General features: G+C 29.4%; 1 protein-coding gene across 1 annotated transcript; it reads left to right on the top strand.

The window, feature by feature from the left end:
• The first annotated feature begins 10,161 nt into the window (after positions 1-10,161).
• Positions 10,162-10,958, top strand: LOC120189237 (ethylene-responsive transcription factor 12-like). The gene is made up of 2 exons (XM_039192555.1): positions 10,162-10,215; positions 10,305-10,958. Exon 2 carries the CDS (start codon positions 10,338-10,340, stop codon positions 10,824-10,826), a length of 489 nt encoding a protein of 162 aa, XP_039048486.1. The 5' UTR covers positions 10,162-10,215; positions 10,305-10,337; the 3' UTR covers positions 10,827-10,958.
• The last annotated feature ends 12,994 nt before the right edge of the window (positions 10,959-23,952 follow it).

Genomic DNA, 23,952 nt, shown 5'->3' with positions numbered 1-23,952 from the left:
GAAACTATATTTTTATATATAATATTTATTTCTTTACCAAAATTTTGAAAAAGGAACTTTTAAAAAATATATTAGATTTTTTTAAAAATCTTTAGATTTTTATATAGAATTTTTATTTATTAAAATTAATCATTAGTTCATTCTAATAAATATATATTTATCAAAAATTATTTCAATACTTTATGTTTTGATATATATTAATCAGGTTTTCAGTTTTTAGATAGTGACTTTTAATTTGATTTATTTAAAAGAATTAAAAAATTAAAAAAATTATTATTTTAATTTATAATCTTAAACTTTGAATAGAACATATCACACTAATACGATCTTATTTGCGAAATATTTTTTATCACCAATATATAAGATAATAATTCTTGTAATAAAATTTATTAAATGACCTAAATGATCATTATCTTTCTTAGAGATATTGAGTTTAAACGATTATATTTGTAATATATAAGTGCATTATCATCAATTAAAAAATATTTTAAATAGATGTTAATATAAAAATTCTTATAATAGTATATCTATCAATATTTAAAGAATAGCCTTTTAATCTTTGTTCAATTGGATCAGTACTCAATCAACAGAGACAGTAAATCAATAATATATATGTATGAATCAGAATTAAAATCCCTATTTTTCAGAACTAAAATTACACAAAAACCAAAACAAGACAATTGCAATAATAGCAACATGATAGAGAGATTTAAATGACCAAGACATTAGCTTTTACCTTGTAATTTTAGTGACCTATCATCATGCTCCCTGATAATCATAAAAAGGAAAACACATAGTGTATGTTGTCACAGACTTAGGGGTGTTTGTTTGCCTCTTAATGAAACCATTCAGCGTTGAATGTTGAACCGTTCAACATTTAGTGTGTCTGTTTCGCACCTCTGAATGATTTAGTGCTGACTGATTTAGCAAAACAGTGTTGAATGATTCAGTACAGAAGTACATTCTGAATGATTCAGAGTCATTATCAAACAACATGTCACATTCAGAGCTAATTCATTCAGAGCCTCTGAATCATTCAACATTTGAATCATTCAGCGTTTAATCATTCTGAAGTAAACAAACAGCCCCTTAGTATTAGTTTACTCGGTTATTAATTTGTGTGATATTTAAAAAAAGACACTTTCCAATCAAGTTAACTTTTTTTCTGGAAACACCAATCAAGTTAATTTTTAATGTTAATTATCTGTTCAGAAGATTAAGTCACAATTTTATATTTAACCACAGCATGATTGTAGGACATAACGGATACATATGATGGACCCTACAATTTTCAAAAGTAAAAATAAAATATTATTATTGAAAATATAACATTATGTTACAAAAGGAATTCATCCACACCATCCATTGGGTCGTAGGAATTGTCTTCAATGGTGTTTCTCAGACATATATTTACTTGTGAATCAATCCACCACCATGTCAACTAAGTAACAAAACCGATACAATTTATATAAAAAAAAATCTATTCAAATTGAATCATGTGATTCTGTTCTATTCGAATTTATATTATGTAGTTCAACTTTTAGATCAATTTAGACATCTCAACTTCATAACTATTAACTACGTTCAATTATGAAGTTGAACAGCCCTACCTGATCGTGAAATTAATTCAGTTTTAATTCAATTAACTATTAAAAAATGAATTAATCCAGTTTTAAGGAATTTGATCGGTTCGATAACTAACCACCGAATCAATCATTTGAACAGCTCTACCTGCTCCTGAAATTAAGCTCAACCAATTTAATCATATATTACACTTGAATTCCGTTCTCTGTGGATCCAGCTAGTCATATAAATTGATTGGGGCTTGACTTGTGTTTTGGTTTGATTATTAGCCACTTTACATAGGATTAGTATGAGATAATTATATGATAATATATATTTGAAAAAATTTTAATTGTTTGATAATGAATTTGTAAACACTTTTATATACGCCATATTCGAACTCAAAATCTCTACAGATAATAATCATTCCTTTAATAATTAAAGTCGCTTGATTTGTACGGCTAAAATTAAATTTTATTAAATTAGCTATAAAGTAAAATATCTTTATTAATAATTTAGAATAAGTTATTGACTGAAATTTTGCATTTGAGCTTATATCCTTTATATGTTGTCTTGTTATTTTTAGGAATTTGATTCTTTTTATTAATAAAATTTTATTTCAGCTAAAAGAAAATTTAGGATCGCAAGCAAGCGAAAATACTAGTGTAATAAGCAGCAACGAATAAATGGAGAATCTTTGTATACATAGACTTACCCTTAAAATTATGTAACACCCCAAAATTTCATTAAGATTGGTAAATAAAATTATTTTGAGGGCTAGTTAATAATTTTCATGTGTTGTGGGATTAAATTTGAAGTATGAGATGAAGAATTAATTCTTAGAATTTAGTTTGTATGAGATTAGTAACTAAATTAAAATAAAAGAATTACGCATCTCTAAGATGAAAATAAGGAAAGAGTGGAATATTTAATGAATTAATTATTCCCAAAAGTTATAAGATATTTTCACTTGGGTTGTTATAGACCATTAGATTGGATGAGATTTTCCATCTTCAATTTAAACCATTTAATCTAAATAAAATGTGTAGTTATTTTATTAAAAATATATATTTATATGTGTAAATAAAATATATGAAGAAGAGATGAAAAGAGTTATCATCATCTTCTTTCATAAGCCCAGATAAAGGTTTAAAAGCTCGGATAAAGTCGAAAAGCCAAATTTAGGATATTAAGGTGAGTACCCCTCAAATTTCAAATTGTTTCATGATTTTCATAATCTTGATGCCTTACTTGTCATACGTGGACACTCGATTTAAGGTTTGAGTAGTAATACCTAAGAGCCTTATTTTATTGATACATAGATTAAGTAGAACCATTATGAGCATACCTAGTTTACCTTATGATGTGTTTCATGAACATATAAGTGTTAATTTAACTGGTGTAAGTTTATGTTAAGTACCACTGCTAGATTTAAAAGTTAATTTCACTAGTGTAAGTCTATGTTAATTACCACCACTGAAATTATGTGACAAATTTGACTGGTGTAAGTCTATGATAAGATTAATATTGGAACTATATGTTAAATTTGAGTAGTGTAAGTTTGTGATGAGATTAACGTTGGAATTATGTTTAAATTTTACTGGTGTAATTTTTTGTGAGTTCAATATTGTAATTATATGTTAAATTTGACTAGTGTAGTATGTGATGAAATTAATGTTGGATATATGTTAAATTTGATTGGTGCAAGTTTGTTGTAAGTTAAATATTAGAATTATATGTTAAATTTGGTCGGTGTAAATTTGTGATGAGATTAATGTTGGAATTATGTGTTAAATTTGACTAGTGTAAGTTTGTTGTGAGTTCAATATAGGAATTATATGTTAAATTGACTGGTGTAAGTTTGTGATGAAATTAATACTAGAATTATGTGTTGAATTTGACTGGTGTACATTTGTGATGAGATTAATACTAAAATTATGTGTTAAATTTGACTGGTGTAAGTTTGTTGTGAGTTCAATATTGGAATCATATGTTAAATCGATTGGTGTAAGTATGTGTGAGATTAATGCTGGTATTATGTGTTAAATTTAACTGGTGTAAGTCTGTTGTGAGTTCAATATTGGAATTATATGTTAAATTTGATCGGTGTAAGTCTGTAATGAGATTGATGCCGAAATTATATGTTAAATTTGACTGGTGTAAGTTTGATGTGAGTTCAATATCATAATTATATGTTAAATTGACTAGTGTAAGCATGTAATGAGATTAATGCTGGAATTAAGTGTTAAATTTAACTGGTGTAAGTCTGTTGTGAGTTCAATATTAGAACTATATGTTAAATTGACTAGTGTAAGTATGTGATGTGATTAATGCTGTAATTATGTGTTAAATTTCACCAGTGTAAGTTTGTTGTGAGTTCAATATTAGAATTCTTTTTTTAAATTTAATTGCCGTAAGTTTGTGATGAGATTAATGTTAGAATTATGTATTACTCTCTCTGTTGTAAATATGTGTTATGACATTTGCTACGTAAATATGTGACATCTCTTAATTGGTTATTTGTCTAGAATAACACATGATAAATGAGTAAGAACACTCGTTTAAGAATAAAAGTGATTGGAGAGTCCTCTATGTTGAAAGACTGAAATTTCGTTAAGTTTTAAAGGGATTAATTAGCGAAAGTCCTAAGATACCTTAAAAGTGAGATAATTACAATATTAATGATATGATCAAAAAAATAAAAGGTTTTAAGTCGGAAATTACATGAAATAATCTTATAAAATAAAAAGAAACATAGAGGTAAAATAACCAAAATACCCTATGAATAGTAAATGTCTTTTGGACTTCATAAAGGATTAAAATACATATTCAATAATACATAAATGACTGTCATGTTGTATGACTTGGTCCATAATGATGGGAAGGCTTAAAGCAAGTCGACCTGATATTTATTACGATAATGTATGATGATAATGAGGCTTAAAGTAAGCTATCTTGATTATTTCTATTGATGGTTGATTATATTGAGATAAGTGAAATAACATCAATATATATATATATATATACTAGTGCACTCATCGGTACACCGTAATATATCAAAATCGGAACATATAAGCACACACATTGCTATTATATCATAATTGTAATGTGCACTCAAAGTGCAATCACATCAGAATATATACTAGTGCACCTTCAGGTAACACCCCTAGTATATTAATATCACTCCACCTCATGTACCCACGACTCTCAATGCAACATACAATGGGCTTTCAGATCATATTTCATTCATTTATAATTCAGCATTTTCAATCAATAGCATTTTCCAATATCATTCTCATAAAAAATCATAATTTAGGATAGTTCATACCCTAATCATTCATAAATTATTCATACGAACATTATATAAATAATTCGTATTTAAAACAGAAAACGTACTTTAAAATAATACGAGGTTAAATTATTCAATCAATTTAATCGAATAAATTAATGTAATCATTTTAACACTTTACTTATAAATCAAAATATAAGTCTCACTAAGCTTAGGTTTAATCCTTTGTTTTCTATTGTTTCAACTACATTATTTATCAAAATTTCATATTTTGGCAGTTTACACTACCTTAAAAAAAATATTATTTTGTATTAATATACAGAATGAAAAATTATTCTATTTGTACCACTAAAAAAATACTTGAATACAAATATAACCATATAAGGCACTCCTTCTATTTCCACTGTACAGTTTATAGCGAATTTTCAAAGTTAACTGACAGAAGTTATTTTGGGCAAAATCTGTTGCCTGTTTTCTGACCTATTACCGATTAAAAATTCATATCTTTTTTTATACATCTCGAAATCAGTTTTCGTTTGTTCTAAACAAAACTAGACTGATATACAAATCCAATGGTATAATATTTATCCTTTATTATTTTTGTATCCTTTGTTTTCTATTGTTTCAACTACATTATTTATCAAAATTTCATATTTTGGCAGTTTGCACTACCTTAAAAAAATATTATTTTGTATTAATATACAGACTGAAAAATTATTCTGTTTGCACCACTGAAAAAAGACTTGAATACAAATCTAACCATATAAGGCACTCCTTCTATTTCCAATGTACAGTTTATAGCGAATTTTCAAAGTTGACTGACATAAGCTGTTTTAGGCAAAATCTGTTGCCCTGTTTTCTGACTTATCACCGATTAAAAATTCATATCTTTTTTATATTTCTCGAAATCAGTTTTCGTTTGTTCTAAACAAAACTAGACTGATATACGAATCCAATGGTATAATATTTATCCTTCAATTATTTTTGTATAATTTTTGGTAATTTTCTAAACTTACTATATATAACATAATTTCTAGGTAGATTTCATCAACTTGCATCTTTATTTTATTCACTAATTCTATTAGCTTACCAATTGAACATATAGGCTTGAATCATACTTCACATACACTAGGAGTCACATTTTAACGTAACTCTGACACTGCCTCTTCAGAAACCAATGTTTGATAACATAAATACAAATTAAATGTACTCACCTTTGCCTCACCACCGAACTTTCTCTACAATATTCTTCTCAATCCCATACTTTTTCTTCCCTTTCAAACTACTTGGATCACTAGATTTACGGCGACATTATATAATAATATAAATTATTCAAAATATATGTTAGTATCAAACTAACATATTCTAAACGAAATTATAAAATTCAATAGAAATAAAATCAATGCTTGAATCGATATAAAACAAAATCATGCTTCCTTCATAATTTCAAACTTCTCAAAATGCTTATTCAATCCCATGAATAACTATTTCCACTATCAACCCTTCAATTTTTGCCAATTACACCATCAAGCCATAAATTATGAATTCTTTTTAGAATTCATATTAACTTTCTCATTTAATTCATAATGACCCTTCACCATTATGATCATTTTAAATTAATCGCATAAAATTTTCAGCACTTTACTAAAATATTCAAATCAATACTTAAACATTCAGAAGCTTACAATTTCATCCTAAACTTTCTTTGACTTTTCAATTTCAACCATACAACTTGATAAACTTGCAATTAAATCTCAACTTAATAATTAAACCCAAAAATCAGCATACTAGATATAATTTACAGCATTGCAATAATTACCCAAATGATATTTCCACATTTAATAACTTGAAATCAAGTCCCTATAATATTGAGACTTTTCGAATTCCACCCTCAAGCTTTACCAAACTTGAAATTTAATTCCAATCAACTTTCTAACTTAAAATTCCATCATTTCTAATATTAAAATTCAGCATTAACACTCCATCTATCACATTTATGCAATAATGTCCCACAATTCTCAAAACTTGTATATTAGCCCTTTTACTAACTCAAGCTTCTAAATGGATCCAAATTGATTTCCAAAATACATAGAACACTTCTAATATCTTTTCTAGACCATAGGAAATTTTTCAATATTTTTTCCCTTATGGACGAATATAACAAGTCTTTTAGGACTTGATTTTCATTTCATTTCAATCATGGATTCAACTTCTTTAGATTAAATTCATGTTATTCTAACCATAACAACATCAAATTACATCAAAATTCCAATATTTCCAAAAACTCTAATTAGGCCAAATAGTATACAAACATGTACACATCAAATTAATCATCATACATGTCTTAAAATTAATCTCCAACCTTAAAAACATAAAAATTCTTCTTCAATTATTCAAACTCCAAAAATCCTACATAACCCTAATCTCAATCTCAAAACACAAGCATCTTCACCATGAAATATTGGTACCAAATGATAGAGAATTTCATGTAGATTAATTCTATATCTAATATCTTAATAAAAAAAAAGTCAATTGTATAACTTCAAAAATAAAAATAAAAAAATTTCTTACCTTGAGCAAGGTGGTTCAGCCAAGAGAAGAACAACAAGCTGAAAATGGCTAATTTATTGATTATTCTAACATTAAATTAGCCTTTACACTTGTATTTAAATTATTATAATTGAATTTTTTATTCAATTATTAGAAATTCTAAAAATACCATTAATGAATCTTAAAAATTACCAATTGTCATTTTCGTTTCCTCCATTAAAATATTCTTTGGTCAAAGAAGAATCAATTTGGCTTTGCCTTTCTATTTTGACCATGCAATTTTCAAAAACTGCATTTTAATAACTAAAATTCCATTGTTCAGTCAAATCTGAAAATTTATACTGTTCCCAAATTTCTTTGATCTAAAATATGGATATAATATTTCCAATCATTTTCTAACATCCTGCAATTTTTTATAAAATTTCGGTTCGATCTAATTATCCGATTTCAATACCGAACTTTATCGCTTTATAGCTTTTAACACAAATCTCGTACCGAAAATATGATTCCCACGAAAATCCTTGTTTTAGGCCAAACTATTCGTTTACAGGCTAAATATATAATTTTTCAAGATTACATTTTTGTTCTCTAAACTTTTCAAAGTTTACACTTTAGTCTTATTGATGAACGTGTTATTGATGATGTAGATTACAGTGTTTCAAGTGATGCTGATGAGAATGAGTCAGAAAAGTTATCTCTTCTCCGATCCTCTCTTCCTTGATTAATTAGGGGTTGATGGTACTATGTCTATTGATGTTTTCCCTTGGTTGGTGAATTGATCGTCCTTAATGTGTCGGACAATAGATAGCCTTTATCATAACCCATAAATCATGACATATTTTTTCCAAATATGATCATATCACGTCTCAAAATAAGTTATCGATATAAATTTCTCGTAAGTCCCACACTGCTAACAAATTTGTGTGCTGCTGCACATAATCGAAGTTTGACTTTCTCCGTATTTTGTCAAGGTCCATAGTTAATACATGAAATACTACACAAACCTAAATTATCTCATCAAACGATCAATTGAATGTCACTAAACAATCACGTAAAATATAAGAAACGCGATCACATACCATAACTACAATATGAAATTCACTCAAACCACACACAAAAAATTACTATTCACAAACTAATAAATGAATTCGTAATTATTATTATATTAATATGAAATTTGTAAAACATGAACCTCTACTCTTGATCTTTACCCGCTTATTAATAAGATATCTTCAAGCTCATTTAAATAGCATTCAAGTCGATGAATCATTTGTTGATTGGAAAAAAGGTTACGTCAACACTAGAAAAAAAAATATAATTTAAATAATGACTTGTTTATATGTAAAAAAAATAAATTACTCACTGATAAGAGGGAATGAGATTGAGACTTGAATAAGTGAATGAAGAAAAGGATATAGATGGTCAAAATACCCAAATATGATGGGTTTCAATTTGATCCGAACAGTCTCAACATAAATTATTAATTTATCCTTTTATATATAATATATATTTAAAATTTTAGTTATTTTATAGAATTAAAATATATTTTTTTAATTATTAAAATATAAAAATTATAATAAAATATATTATTTTAATCATTTAAAATATAATAAATATATTATTTTATTTTAAAAAAATATTAATATATTTAAATAAAGTTGGGTCGTGGTTAGAGTTTTAATCTAAAAATCAGAGTAAATCAGGGTGATAGAAAAGCTAAAATTCTCCTTGACGAGACAGGATCCAATATAAACAATATATTTTTAGATAGAGGTCGAGTCAGCCAAAAAAATCAACCCACCCCACCTATGCCCATCCCTGAAAACAATATCATGCCAAGACTATCGATCTAAACTATATGTGTGTGACATGGTGCGAGATTCATCGGACATTAGAACCTTTCGGATGATATCCAAACTCTGTGCACGAATGAATACCTTTGTCTTTTTTTTTTTTTTTTTTTGAGTGATCATCCTCTAGAATATATAAACTGTTATCTAACCAGCTGAAATATACTCAACCACAATTATTCTATTAAGAGACTTTCCCAAATATGTTTTAACATACATCATATCATTTATCGTCTCCTATCAATGAGCCAATTTTTAAAATTTTATCATATGATGTTAAACTATTTACTAGAAGCCGATATAGCATTATTTTATGAAAATGTTATTTTTTTAATTAAATATGAAGATATTATATTTTTAAGGTAAATGTTAGGACTTAAATTCACATAAACTAAAATAATATGAACATATCTTTTTATTGAAGAATTAATGTAGGCCTCGGCCTTGGCCTTTCCCTTTGAACAAAAAAAACCCAATCCAATGTTCTTCTCATTTATTTTTGATTTTTTTATCATAAATCTTGGCTAATTAATGGAAAACTATAAATTGGTAAAATAAATGAATGAACATAAACTGAGTCCGCCCCTACCGACCCAACTCAACTCGGCGCTGTCTCCTGCAGTCAGACACCCCCTCGTTACCTTCCACGTGGGTAACTCTGCCTCTCCCTGCAAAAAGCCCAATAAGAATACGACAAGTAATCCTTACTACAATACTCCAGCCTTATAATAATCATCACCCACATGTTATTTGTTTTTAAATATCAAAAGCAGGCGCGGCTGAGCAGCGCCGTACAGAATCAGTAGGGCATACGTAAGCATCGCCCAGGAGTGTAGTCACATGACAGCGCACTCTACTCTCATGTCTAATCAGGCGGCGGCTCTCATTTTTTGCTCTGTGTCGCAAGTGTAAGATAACTAGTGGAATGAACGCCGTTGGATCAACTTAGGAAACAATCAGACGGTACAGAAAAGCTTGTCAACTTCTTTAAATATCCCAAGCTTCTTCTTTCAAACGCCGACGATTACGGGAGACTATCTTTTGTGGGGTCACTTCATTGAAAGCTTCTGTTTTTTTTTTCTCTGATGGCGTCGTCAAGAGAAGTACACTACAGGGGCGTTCGGAAGCGTCCATGGGGGAGATACGCGGCGGAGATACGTGATCCGTGGAAGAAGACGAGGGTTTGGCTGGGTACATTCGACACACCGGAGGAAGCCGCCGTTGCTTACGACAAAGCGGCTAGGTCTCTCCGTGGTTCCAAAGCTAAAACTAACTTTCCCTCGCCGCCGTCCTCCGCCGATCTTTCTCTCGATCTCAATCTTCCGACCAATCTCCATCGGCGTTGGGCTTCATCTTCGGCACACCACCATCACCGTTTATTTCTACAGTCTGGGGTTCATAGGGAAACAAACTTCCACGCTGACTCTTTATCATCGTCATCGGTTAATCCCAATGTCGTCTCCGTATCAACCGGTCCACCGGTGCCGGTAAATGTCTCCACGGCGTCGTTTCTAGGGATTTATCGACGTGGATTACCTATAGATTTGAATGAACCTCCTCCCTTGTGGCTTTGAAAAAAAACCTGGAAGACAGAACAAAGCCACAAGTTTCTTTTTCCATTTTGAATAGGTTTTTTTTAGGATTTAACTTTACGTATCTTTGCTAATGTTTTTCCGTTCATTTTCAGAGATTTTCTCATTAGAACATTTGTGTATATATGTGTTTTTAGTTCTGTATGAAACGCCCTTAATTCTCAGCTGTTTCTCTTTTTTCAGTTTTCATGCAATAAAGTTCAACGACAATGGATAAAATATACGTCGCCGATTTACTTACAGGGAACTTGATCGGACGGTGAAAAATTATTTCTAAACTGTTGCCTCCCCAGAACTATACAGATAAACATATCGACTGTTCTTGGAAATATTTTATAGGAAAGGAAAAAGAAATTCGGAATGTTGAGCACGCGCGGGTTGAGAGTGCGGGATAAGTCGTTAGAGGGAGATGAGTTTTTGTAAAAGAAAACAAAATTTACTCTTTTTTTAGTATTTTCTTATCATTTAATCTTTTAAATTTATATTTTAGTTAATCATCTTATCCATTTTATCTAATAATGATTTATATGGTCTTTCAAATATTACTTATTGACATTAAAAAATTGTAGTTCTTGTTAGTCATTTTATAGAAGAATTCAATTTTTTAACTGATTTTTAAGTTTTAGTTAGAATATAAACTTAATATTTTATTCTTAAAAATTATATTATAATATTTATTTGGTAAATTTTTAAATAATGTAGAAGGAAAAAAGGATATGCTCATATAAGGAGTCAAAAATTATTTTTTAATTACAGTGTTTGTTATAATAGTTATTGAAAAACGTCTAGACCACATGATAATCTCTAAAAATGACTGAACTATTCTAAAGAAGACGTCGTATATTTTAAACTTCTTTGTAAAAGATGTCAACTACATCTTTTATGTGTCTTTTCATATACACCAAATAATCCTAACAAATTTCTACCAACCTTGTAGCATTTACACTATTTTAACAAATACTTTTCCTATCATTAGTTATGAACCATTTTTCACAAACTATTATATCAACATATTTACTTTATTTTTTTTTTGTAAAAAAATAAAAGTAGATTAAAAAAATGTATTCTTCTACGGATATAAATTTCTCTAAAAGTGTTTCAAATCTTAGAAAATTAAAATCAATTTTCAAAACAAAAATCATAAAAATTGTGTATCATCCATCATATCAAGCTATCATTAAAAGAAATTTTATGCGACGAGCTTCTTTCTCATCGTTCAAATTAATAAATTTATGAATTGAAAAAAAAATATTAAAGAAGATTCTTTTTATAGTCAACAAAAGTAGAACGGCGATAATAATGATATAAAGGGAGTGACGATTATGATTATTAATAGGAAAAAAATTAATTATTTTATGATATATCGTATCATCAATTTAATGATAATTAATGTTTAAATGATTATTTTATAATAAATAAGTAATATAAATGATTAAGATATACTTCTTTTAAAAGAAATGGTACTTTGAAAATGACAAGTGTAATTTCTTGCATGAAAAAAAAAGCGAAAATCCATTTCTTAAGTAATGGTAGTTCAGAGATCTGTTTCAGGAAAAAGTAACAGTCTATTGCGTAGACCAACACGCCTATTCAACGCGTGTGCCTCTGTTTTTGTTTTTTTAACCCTCTCCTATGTCGGAAGATAAATAAAAGAATTTGTCACCGAATAATTATATGTATTAAAAATTATATAATAATATTTTATAAATTTTAAATAAAATAATTAACAACTATTGATTTAATAGATCAAAATAATGTCTGATTAAATTCTTTGTTTTTGGGGATTTAGATTATAAAGTTGTGGTATATTATTATTATTTTCATATTTTTTTACAATTTTATACTTATTTTATTTCTCGCTAGAAGTGATTTTAATTTTTATTTGAAAACACATTTTTATTGTTAAAAATATATATGATGTATGAAATGTTAAATAATATCAATTCAATGCTTTCGATGAATGGGAAGACACCCATATTATAGTATCGCAGGGGATACATTTTAATGTACTATGCTCTCTCTCATCTGGAAGGATAGGATAGAATTAAAGGTTAAATGTGATTGAGATAGTTTCTAAACTTATTTCTCGGTCTCGATCAAGAAATTTTGTAGTGACATTTAGTATTGATGTCAAATATAAGATAATTATAACTTGACAGACTCAATATATATGGTGCGTTTGATAAAAAAAAGTAAATTTTCAAATATCACATAGATCTATTAGATGTCATACCTATAGGTCATAATTTCTCGATTGTGCACAACTCTTTGATCCTTATATATAGGGATACGAGTCTTTATCCCCGAAAGAGTAATTTTTCAACAAGGTATGATACACAAATAGAAAGGGGTTTAGAAAAGATATAACAAAAAGATGGAGGACGAAAAATGTAGTAATATAATGGTTAAGATTTGAAGTAATAAAATAATTATGAATACTAATATATCATATGATTAACAAATTTTATATATTCGTGTTTTTTATCCTTCGTACTAAAAATAGTCTAAACCACAATTATTTCGTTTGATAATAAAATCCCCAACAATGCTTGGAGTTTCACTTTGACCATTGTTTTCCATCATTAGCAATTCGTTGTATCTACTAAGGTTCACTGCATACAAGTAAGACATCATTTTGTATTCAATGCCAATTTTCAATTTTACACTTCCTTTTTACAACTTACCTCTCCTACACTGCCAAAATAGAATTTAAACAATCATTTTACTCGTGCACGTCTATTGAATCAGACCCCACATTTTTCCTTCACTGTATAATTTCCATATTCAACTTTACTTTTTTCTATAAATTTAGAATATTATACATAGAGGTTCATGTACTTATGGTAATGGGGTTTTTATTGTTCTCCTCTTGTTGCTTCTGGTACTCTTAAAGATGTACTGGAAACATTTTTTTATATATAATATTTCTGTACACTCTTTTCCCTCTTTCGTTTGCTTATTTCTAAGTCTTTGCTTAGATATAAGTTACAGGGGAATTTCTAATTAGATCTTTAATTCTTATAAAAAATAATAAGTGAATGAATAAATAAAATAAAATAAAAACGATATGATTATTGTGTCATGTAATCATTGTATTACAAATAATTACATCAAAATTGATGTAACTTTGAAAGTAAACGTTGTCTCTCAAGATTAAATACAGTTTTTTCAAATACCTTACATCCGAAATAAAAAATAAATAAACTCGTTTGATATTGTTCTTTTCAAAAGATAAATTAAAATAAAAATTATGGATAATATTTTTTTAATTATTTGTATTATCCAAAAAGTTTTTGTAACGATTTCGTGATAGTTGTCTAAACTTGAAGATGGTCTATCGGAGGGTAGCCAAAACAATTTGATTCAGGCATCGACAGGACAAAAGCAAAGTACTTGAAGATTGCCCATAATGTAAGATCAGCCTTTCTTTTGTTTCTTCCCCCCCTTTTTCCCTTCTAAAGGCAGCAATATTAAAGGAAATTTTGGTGTCACCCAATCAAGAATTGGGGACCAAACGCATGTAAGACAACCTACGCCAATGTGTCAAACTCTAACCATTGGAGATAGACATCACTCGGTGGCGCAATTACACGGCCACTTATAGCCCATAGACTTATAATTGTGGGCTATAAAGTGAAAGATAAAAGATCACACCTCTTCAATTTGCTTTACGACATTTTGTGTCGTCCACCATTGAAATGTAAAATAATTGGATGTTGAATTTGATTAGGAGAAATAGGTACAACAATTTTAAACATGCTTCTTAGTTAATGTCCTAAACTAAGCATATTTAAGAAAAAAAATGATATTATTGATTTATTGATTGACTTTTGATATTGTGTAGTGATCAAATTAACTTAGATATATAATTCAAAGTAATAGACCAAGATTCAATTTATAAATCATAAAAAAGTAAACTCCATTAAGATCACTTAATTACTTAACTTCTAAAAGTTATAAAATGATTATCAAATTTTACAAAATGATCACTATTATATTATAATAAATGTAAAAATTTGATAAATTTAATAATCATTTTATAATAATTTGATCAAAGTTAATGATTATTTTGTAATAAATCCAAAGTTTTACTAAGAAATTTTTATCCTACTACCATGTGATTATTCACATCATCTCCAAATTTTAGGTGTGGGTGTAAGTAAATCCATAAGAATTATAGACAGTCCAACACGCAAACTTACTTTTTTTCCCCTTTTCTAATCCAACAAATTTAACCTAATTCCCAACCTCTGCAGTCCGTCTTTTCATAACTGATCCCCTACTCTAACAACATTCAGAGCCCCTGACCCATGTCTATAGCCACGCGTCGATCTCACGACGTTTACGCGTCTTGGCCCACTCCATTTCGAATCTGTCGGCAGCCACTCACGGCTTTCGTAAACGTCACCGCCCATAGTAAATTTTACTTTGGGTTTTGTACCGAGAGAATACCGTGATGCTGTCGACGACGACAGCAACGGCGGTTGCACCACACATCCGATTTTTTTTTATTTCATATCTCTTGTTTCGCATTGATTGTAAAACGGTAGAATATGCATGGTGTGTGAGATTTGATGTTCCATCATCCTTTATTATTTTCAATTTAGGTTAAAAGGATCTAAAATTATTTGGGACATCTATAATAACAAAAGAGTAAACTACACCAAATACCATTGAACTTTAGATTTATATTGTTTATACCACTAAACTTTTAATTTTATCAATTACAATATTAAAATTTGACTTCTGTTTCAATTATATCGCTAAGACTTAACAATGGGATTAAAATGACGTGGTATTGGTGAGGTGTTAACATCAACAGTTATCAGCCACATCATCATGTCATTAACGATTTAATAGTTCAATGATATAATTGACAAAAGTAAAAGTTTATTGATATAAATAATACAACATCTAAAGTTCGGTGGTATTTGATGTAGTTTGCCATTAAAAAAAAGTTATAATGATTTTTGAGACCTTCGGCCTTCGTCTTACGACGATGATAGTTTATGATCGTGGGGGGATTGATTAATTGAGACTTACATGATTTGTTTATAACAAATTTTAAATATATTATTCATTCTATTTAGAGGAAGAAAATAAAAAAATTCTAAAGAAAATAATGAGAGTATTTTTAATGAATCTAAAATTTATTATCTAAGAAAATATAAGAGAATAAAGATGAAAAACTTAATCGATTGATCAAATATATTTCATACTTACATTGTCTTTACTTTTAAATGTTATTATTTTTTCTCATTTTCATCTAATTTAATTTATAAAAAAATGACGGAGAAAAAATAAAAGAGATTCCAGAAGAACAAAAGAAATCCAAAGTAGTAAAAGCTAATTGGACGTGGATTTTCCACAACACCACTAAAAGCATAATAAAAAATGGGGTTGCAAATCAACGGGCACAATTTTCTATTTTTTTATAAAATATTCTTTTGTTTTTTTAAAGGTTGAAATGTAATTACAATATTTTTGACGTCATTATATCAACGTGAGGGAATTTCGGAATTTGGACGGTGGATAAATCCTGCCCACATATTATGTGGGCCCATCGCTGAAAATATGGACTTCCTGTCAAGTACTAATACATTTAATCTCTACTTACCTATCCATAGAGTTTACGCTTTATATTTAATTCATGAATGATGCGGAAATTTTAATCTACCTTTGATTTAAACTTTTTAAATTCGAATAAATATTATATCATTTTTCAATGATGACATAGTATTATTATATAATAACACGTCAGTATTTAATACAAATTGAAAATTAAACCAAACGTTCATATATGATTTTGAAAAATAATAGGGCTTGAGTGTCAAAAAAGAATAAAAGTAATAATTTATATATTAAATGTGTAGTTTATCCTTTATAAAATTGTATGTAAATCATTTATAATTATGAAATTGTAGAGTTACGTTTCTACCCCTCCTAACAAATTATAATCAATTCCGGCCTTTGAAATTTCATTGTGGGTTCCTCTTGCTCACAGCTCAGTTTTGACTTTGTGTTGCTCTTCGGACTAAACATGGAGAGCAGAGGGAAGACTGAAGAGTGTGGTCCAAAAATCACATGTCTTTTATATACGTACATATATGTCCTCATACCGATCTCTAATTTAGTGAAGTACTTGAAAATGTCAAACAAAAGTTTATACAATTCAACCTCATAAAAATAATCAAATCCGACAAAAGATTTGGAATATCTTGTTTGACATACAATTAATTTAATTGCCACGAGGGCCATCACAACCATAATTTTAAACTTAAAATTATCTCATGTCAGAAGCATAAATGGCTTATTAAAATTCTCGATATAGATTTGTTTTAATATAAATCATAAAAATGATATTTTTAAATTTATAGGTATAATGGATCATGAAACAGGTTGACCAATTGTGTAATTATCATTTAACACATTTTAAATTCAGATTATTCAATTGATATAAAATATTTAAAAGTATTTTTCGTTTTGTAAATATAACCAATAAACTACAACTAGACGACGGCGCATTGTGCTCGTCAGAATTGAGGAAAATACGTTCTAAAGTAACAATAATAAGCCGGCCGATTAATTTATTAGGTTTGCTACTTAACAATATTTTTATTTTTCTAAAAAAATAAATCTTTAAAAATTGATATTTAAACTTTATAGTATTAATTAAAATATCAGCCTAATTTTTATTATTAAAAAATGTAATTAATTAATATTATCAATTTTTATTTAAATTTAAGTATTATATATATATATATATATATATATATGGGTTTTAATATATTTGAAATGAATAAATAAGGTGTCACCTCAAGAGGCAACGACTGTCTAGACCCCGGAAGATTCAACCCGAACTGATTTACTTGAACATAGACCTAATGTAAACTTGAATATGATAATCTAAAATTAATCCGAAATTCAAAAAAATTGAATTGAAGTGAAACCGACCTGAATTATAGTTTAACTAAAATTAACTCGAATAGAAAGTAACTAGAACCGAAAACTACCCAAAATTAATTTACTCATATCCGATTCTAACAAACTTTGACTCAATTTTAACCTGAAAATTGAGTCTAAATGAAAAAATAATTTATTTAATTACTTATTATGATTATTATGCTCTATTTTGAATATTTGGGTAAATAGTAGAATGATATATTTTTTATTATCATTTTATATTGGCACTGAGGAAGTAGCCAACTAGGGTTTACAATTTTTTTAGTTTGGGGTTGAGAATTGGGTAGAGACAATGTATTTTTACTTTTTCGTAAAATAATATATAAATTAAATTAAAATAAGAAAATATATATTATGTATTTTTAAATATGATAAATGATAATTGGTTATAACAAAAGTAAAGTTAATACTACAATCAATCATAAAATTTATTATTATTTATAAAATTATTTTTATACTTTCAAATATTCTAATTTGATTTAATTCATTTAAACTAAAACTTTTAACCCGAATTTAGAATGTAACAATATATAATCACATAAATTTTTTAAATTACAATATATAAAGAGCATCATCGGTGATTAAAATGACAGAGTGAAGACAGTTGTCCTAAATAGAAACAACCCAAATTAACTCGAAAATCTAAATATTGATTTCAATTAAAATCAACACGAAATGACCCGAAAATCTAAAGGTTGATCCAAACCGAAACCATCCCGAATTGACTCGAAATGAAATCAACCTATATAATATTGACTCGACCTGAATACCAACCGATCCGATTTTAACCCGATCTAAAAATTAATCGATCCGATTTGGCCCAATCCAATACCTAACCCAAACTGAATTTTCATTGACCCAAATCTGATTTGACCTGAATCAAACTGAATCTAAACCGAATGTAATACTAACCCAAAATAACTCGATCCGAAACAACCCAACCCGAATGAACCGATGGTCACTTCTACAAATGTCCGTTTAAAAAGATAAGGCTGGAAAAAAAACAAGAATACAGCCCAGCCGCCCCCACAGCCCTTCCACCTAACACTTTCCTTTTTAAAAAATTTACATTTCGTGCCATTGCAGAATATATTATATATATTTCACACACTTTCCGGTGGAGCGCGGAACGTGGCGCATCACGAGGGATCTGACTTGGCTTTTTTAAATCACGGCGGTAGGGGGTCCAACCATAAACCAGACAGCTCTTTAAATTAAACACGCCGACACGCCGGCGTTACTGTCTGTCCCTTATCCAACACGTCACCTCTTCTTTTATTATTATTTTAAGGGTAAAGTCTATAGATAGACCCCAAAATTCTAGTATCCTTACATTTTGATCACTAAACTTTTACAAATTATAATACAGTCACCAAATTTTTAGTTCCTTCTCATTTCTATCTCTATCTCTACCGTTGTCTACCGTAAGATTTTACTGACTTGATAATTAACCTTCCATTAATCTTTTTTTCTGACGTGGCAATTAAGCCTTCTTCTTCTTTTAAAGAATCTGAACAAACCCCTTGAAAACAGAACTTTCAACCATCTAAAGCATTAAAATAAACAATAAAAACATTATTCGACTTATCCATCTTCTCAACTTAGTTTCAAATCTATACAAAATGGAAAAATCACTCTTAAGCGTTCATTTTTTATTGTCACTAATGGCATGGTTAAAACCTTCCTTGAAGCTATCGGTAGCCAATTGTAATTCCCACCGTGCAAACCTTTTCAGTTGAACAAAAGCAATTTTTCGGTCGACTTTACCTGCAACATCTACAAATACGTCGCTCCTGTAGCCTTTCCGGCGACCCTTGCACAGGAAAAACAGCAAATCACCAAAGATAAGAAGAATTATACACCGGCAAGGATTCCAACTATAATTCCAACCTTCGACTTCTCTGAAGAACCTGCAAGCGAAAATAAATTTTTGAGATAGCAGATCAAATAGTGGCAAGTATTTTTAAATGGGGTATCTTTGAAACCAATGAACACTATAAAAACAATGTAATTCACTTGAAATAGTTAATTCAATTACCTGAATCATTTCCGTTCGATCCACAACTCTGCGGGGAATTTCCACCACAATTTAACCTGTTTCCTGTAAAACTGAAATAAATGAAACTGTGTTTAGCTTCAATTCACTGCAGATAAATATTGTGAATGGTGTGAAAGGTGAATGTTGTTCGTATTAAAATCGTAAATGAAACGAACTAATCAAAGACACCCATACTTGTAAATCGGAATGTGGAATAAATCATCTGGAACTTGTCCGCTAAGATCATTTGAATCGAGCAGGCTGCAGAAACGTTTTAACCATGCCATCAATGAAATTAAAAAATGAACTCTTGAGAGTGATTTTTGGATTTTGTTAAGAATAGTGGTGGAAATATTTGATCAGTAAAGTATTTATGGGAGTTAAAACCCTTTAATGTTGTTGGGTTGGACACTTGGAGGTTTAGATTTCAAACTAAGTTGAAAAGAGGGATTTAGAGGTTTAGATTTGAAACTAAGTTGAATAGATGGATATGTCAAGTAATGTCTTTATTGTTTATTCTAATGCTTTAGATGGTTAAAAGTTCTGATGGGTTTGTTCACATTCTTTTATGCGAGGAGTAGGAGGAAGAGGGTTAACTATCACATTAGTAAAAAAAAAAAAGATTAATGGAGGGTTAACTGTCACATTAGTAAAATCTAATAGAAGATAACGGTAGGGACAAAAATAAAAGCGAACTAAAAGTTCGGTGATTATATTATAAGTTTAAAAAATTAGATGATCAAAATACAAGCGATTTAAAAGTTTGAGGATTATTTATATACTTTGCTCTTATTTAAAAAAAACTATGCATGAGCATGGCATGGCATGGCATGGCTGCCCATCACATAACATAAGCTCCAGATTACCACTCATCGTGTTTTATTTTTTTGAAAAAATTACATCAAAGACGCTAATTAATTCTTGAAAAGATTAAACTAAGTTGTAATTAATAATTAATTAAGTGACAATTACCAAGCAGTGGGTAATGGAATAAGACAGAAAGATGTTTAAAATATTGGGGGAACAGCAATAAAAATAAGATAATGAGAACACAAAGTTATTGGTTAATGATTTAATAAAAATATACGAGTAGAGCGAAATATTTGGGGGCAGGAGGTGGAGCCCAGCAAAAGCGGCAGCCGCGCATTTCACCTCACTTCCACTTCCAAAGCCGGCCTTCACGTGGACCCGGTTTTGTCTCATTTTTCTCTCATTCTTTTCGCGTTAAATGAAAATAATTTTTATTTTGTACAGAAAAAAAGGCGATTAGGATAATGATTAGAGACAAAAAAACGCCAAGATCGGACGGAGCATAACACGTGCGGTTTCGACACGAATCTCGATAAATAGCGCTCTGTCAACATGCGGAATATACCTTTCGGCCGACAAACTAAAAACCCCCTCTCCTTTTAATTCTGTGCATCTCACACGCCACTCGTTCCATCTTTCATGTACCCCATGGGTCCCGCTATCCATACTCTTTGAATCTGTGCCATCTGTCCTCCCGTCTAGGCAGGTAAATGAATCAAGATATGAGCAAATACAAACAACTAAGATAATATTTTTTTTTTTTGTTCATATTCGTTCATTAACAAATTTAGTTTATTCGTGTTCGTTCGTATTCGTTCGTTTAAATGATAAAAAAACACAATCAACCGAACATAAAATTAATTTGATTTATATCTGAGAAGATTTTTTTTCAAATAATTTTAGGTTTTATATTTTTAATTGAGTACTTTTCATTTGGGTTTAAAATTAATTGAGTTTAAAAATATTAATATATTTAAGGTTAAAGTTTATTAGAATTTTATGTTTCAAAGAGTCTGAAGAACATAAACGAATATAAATGAGTGAATATAAACAAACAAATTATCGAACGTCTATGAAAGTAAATAAACAAACGAACCTTTTGTTCGTATTCGTTCATTTAATTAAACGAATATAAAATATTATTCATGTTTATTCGTTTAATATATATATATATATAAAACATAAATAAACTTCTCACCAAATAATTCACGAATAATTCGTTAAATGTTCAGTTCGTTTATAGGTGTACTCCCGTCTTATTACTAATGTAGAATTCTGAACTTTATAATAGGTTTACTATTTGACTGATTACTTTTTTTATTTATATATTATCATTTATATTATCAGTTGATTAATTATTGATCGATTATAGTCAATTGTTATATTTTAGAAATTAAACAATTAATTTAAATTATTTTAATGATGTGACATATTTTTAAAAAATTTTTTAATTTAAACTTTAAATTTTAAATAAAATATTAATTTAATCATAAATTTTAAATAATATCTCATTGTTTGTATCATCATCCGTCACTACGAATCGTGCCAATCACCACCATCGTTGACCATTAGATGCTATTTTTCTTTAGTTATTTTAGGTTAAATTTAGTATAAATATTCTATATTATAGGTTTAAGGGTCACATATATTTCTTATAATAGATTAAATTTATTAATATTATTCTATCATATTTTCACATTAAATTTATTCTTAAAGTTATTTAATTGCTTTAATTTGAACTTTTAACTGTTTTGATTAATAGAACCATTAGTTTTTACTTACGTTGATGTCAACTATTTTCACGTCAAATGACTGAAATTATGATTTTTCTTTTTTCAGAGGATTCAAGTTGTGGTTTTTTATATTTACCACCACAAACCTACGTAATTTTGGAAATAAATTTATATCATCATTTTAATATTTTTTTTTCGCTTTATTTCTTTCTCTTTCCACTCGTGGTCTTCTCTTTCATGCATAGTTGTTCATCGGTGATCCAGCGTATGTCGTCATCGTCAATGGTCGATCAAGACTAATATTCACCAGTTGGCTCGCTTTGACCTCTTGATCATGGATTTAAAGTCCGTTTTCCCAAATCACGTCCAGAAAAACTTCTAGCTCCTTTGAAGTAAAACACTTCCATTTGCAGCGGCTTAGATCTCATTTGTACTTGGGGCGTTCTTACTATTTATCGGCGATTTTCTCGATATATCACCGGTGACTGGTAATATTACCGATCTAACACCGGTCAGACTATATTTTCCGATCTAATACCCTTAGCAGTAAAGAGCACCCCTTGCACCGCGCTATACGATGATTTGCTGCCACGTGAGGTATAGCGCAACCCCTGCACCGCCACCGCACTATACGGTGAGCTGGCGCCACGAGGGTATAGCGCGGCCCCTGAAGCTCGCTATACCTGTATATCTGACACGTGGGGTATAGCGCGGTGCAGGGGGCGCGCTATACCCCTATTTCACGTCCCCATCGTCCCTATAAATACCCCCATCCTCAATCACTTTTATCACACCAAATTTTCTCAAATTCTCTAAATTTCTCTCAAATACTCTCTTTTTAAGATATATTTTATAATATTTTTACTATTATGTTTTTACTTTTTTTAATATTTTACTAATATAATTCTTTTGTAGATATATAATGGAAGGCAATCTACTTCGCTCGGATGGAAATCATATATCTCTACACTTTGCTGATACGGTAACATTTTAACGTTTTAATTTCATTTAAATTATTAGTAATATTTAGTTGATTTATTTAATGCATGATTATTAGATTAATAATTAAATTTTGTAATTATTTATTTTTAGGAGAAAGACCGTGTATTAGATCCTTTTATTAGGAATCTTAAGTTAGTGATACCCAGCCGTGTCTTGCCGTATTTAGTAGAGATTGGATTCGGTTACATAGGTATATATCAGGGTCACTATAAGATAGAGCCAAACCTGATTTCTGCCTTAGTAGAGCGGTGGAGGCCGGAGACCCACACATTCCATCTTCCGTGCGGAGAGTGCACGATCACGCTTGAGGATGTTTCTATGCACTTGGGGCTTCCGGTGGATGGAGATGTGATATCGGGGATAGCTTCCGGTTCTTGGACTGCTTTGTGTCGGGATAGTCTAGGAAGTGTCCCGGAAAATTTTAACGGAGGTATGATACCGTTAAATTGGTTAGATGCCAATTTTCGAGAGTTGAGCGCAGACACCTCTGAGGATGAGGTTAAGATGTATGCACGGGCATACATACTGCAGCTGATAGGAGGGTTGCTGATGCCGGATAAAA

The sequence above is a fragment of the Hibiscus syriacus genome, unplaced genomic scaffold (assembly GCF_006381635.1).
Source record: "Hibiscus syriacus cultivar Baekdansim isolate YM2019G1 unplaced genomic scaffold, ASM638163v2 tig00004072_pilon, whole genome shotgun sequence".
Taxonomy (NCBI): domain Eukaryota; kingdom Viridiplantae; phylum Streptophyta; class Magnoliopsida; order Malvales; family Malvaceae; genus Hibiscus; species Hibiscus syriacus.
Note: the sequence above shows the minus strand (reverse complement) of the source record. Positions and strands in the feature narration are given on the sequence as shown.

Coding starts and splice junctions, on each gene's coding strand:
- LOC120189237 (XM_039192555.1), top strand. CDS start 10,338: ATGGCGTCGTCAAGAGAAGTACACTACAGGGGCGTTCGGAAGCGTCCA.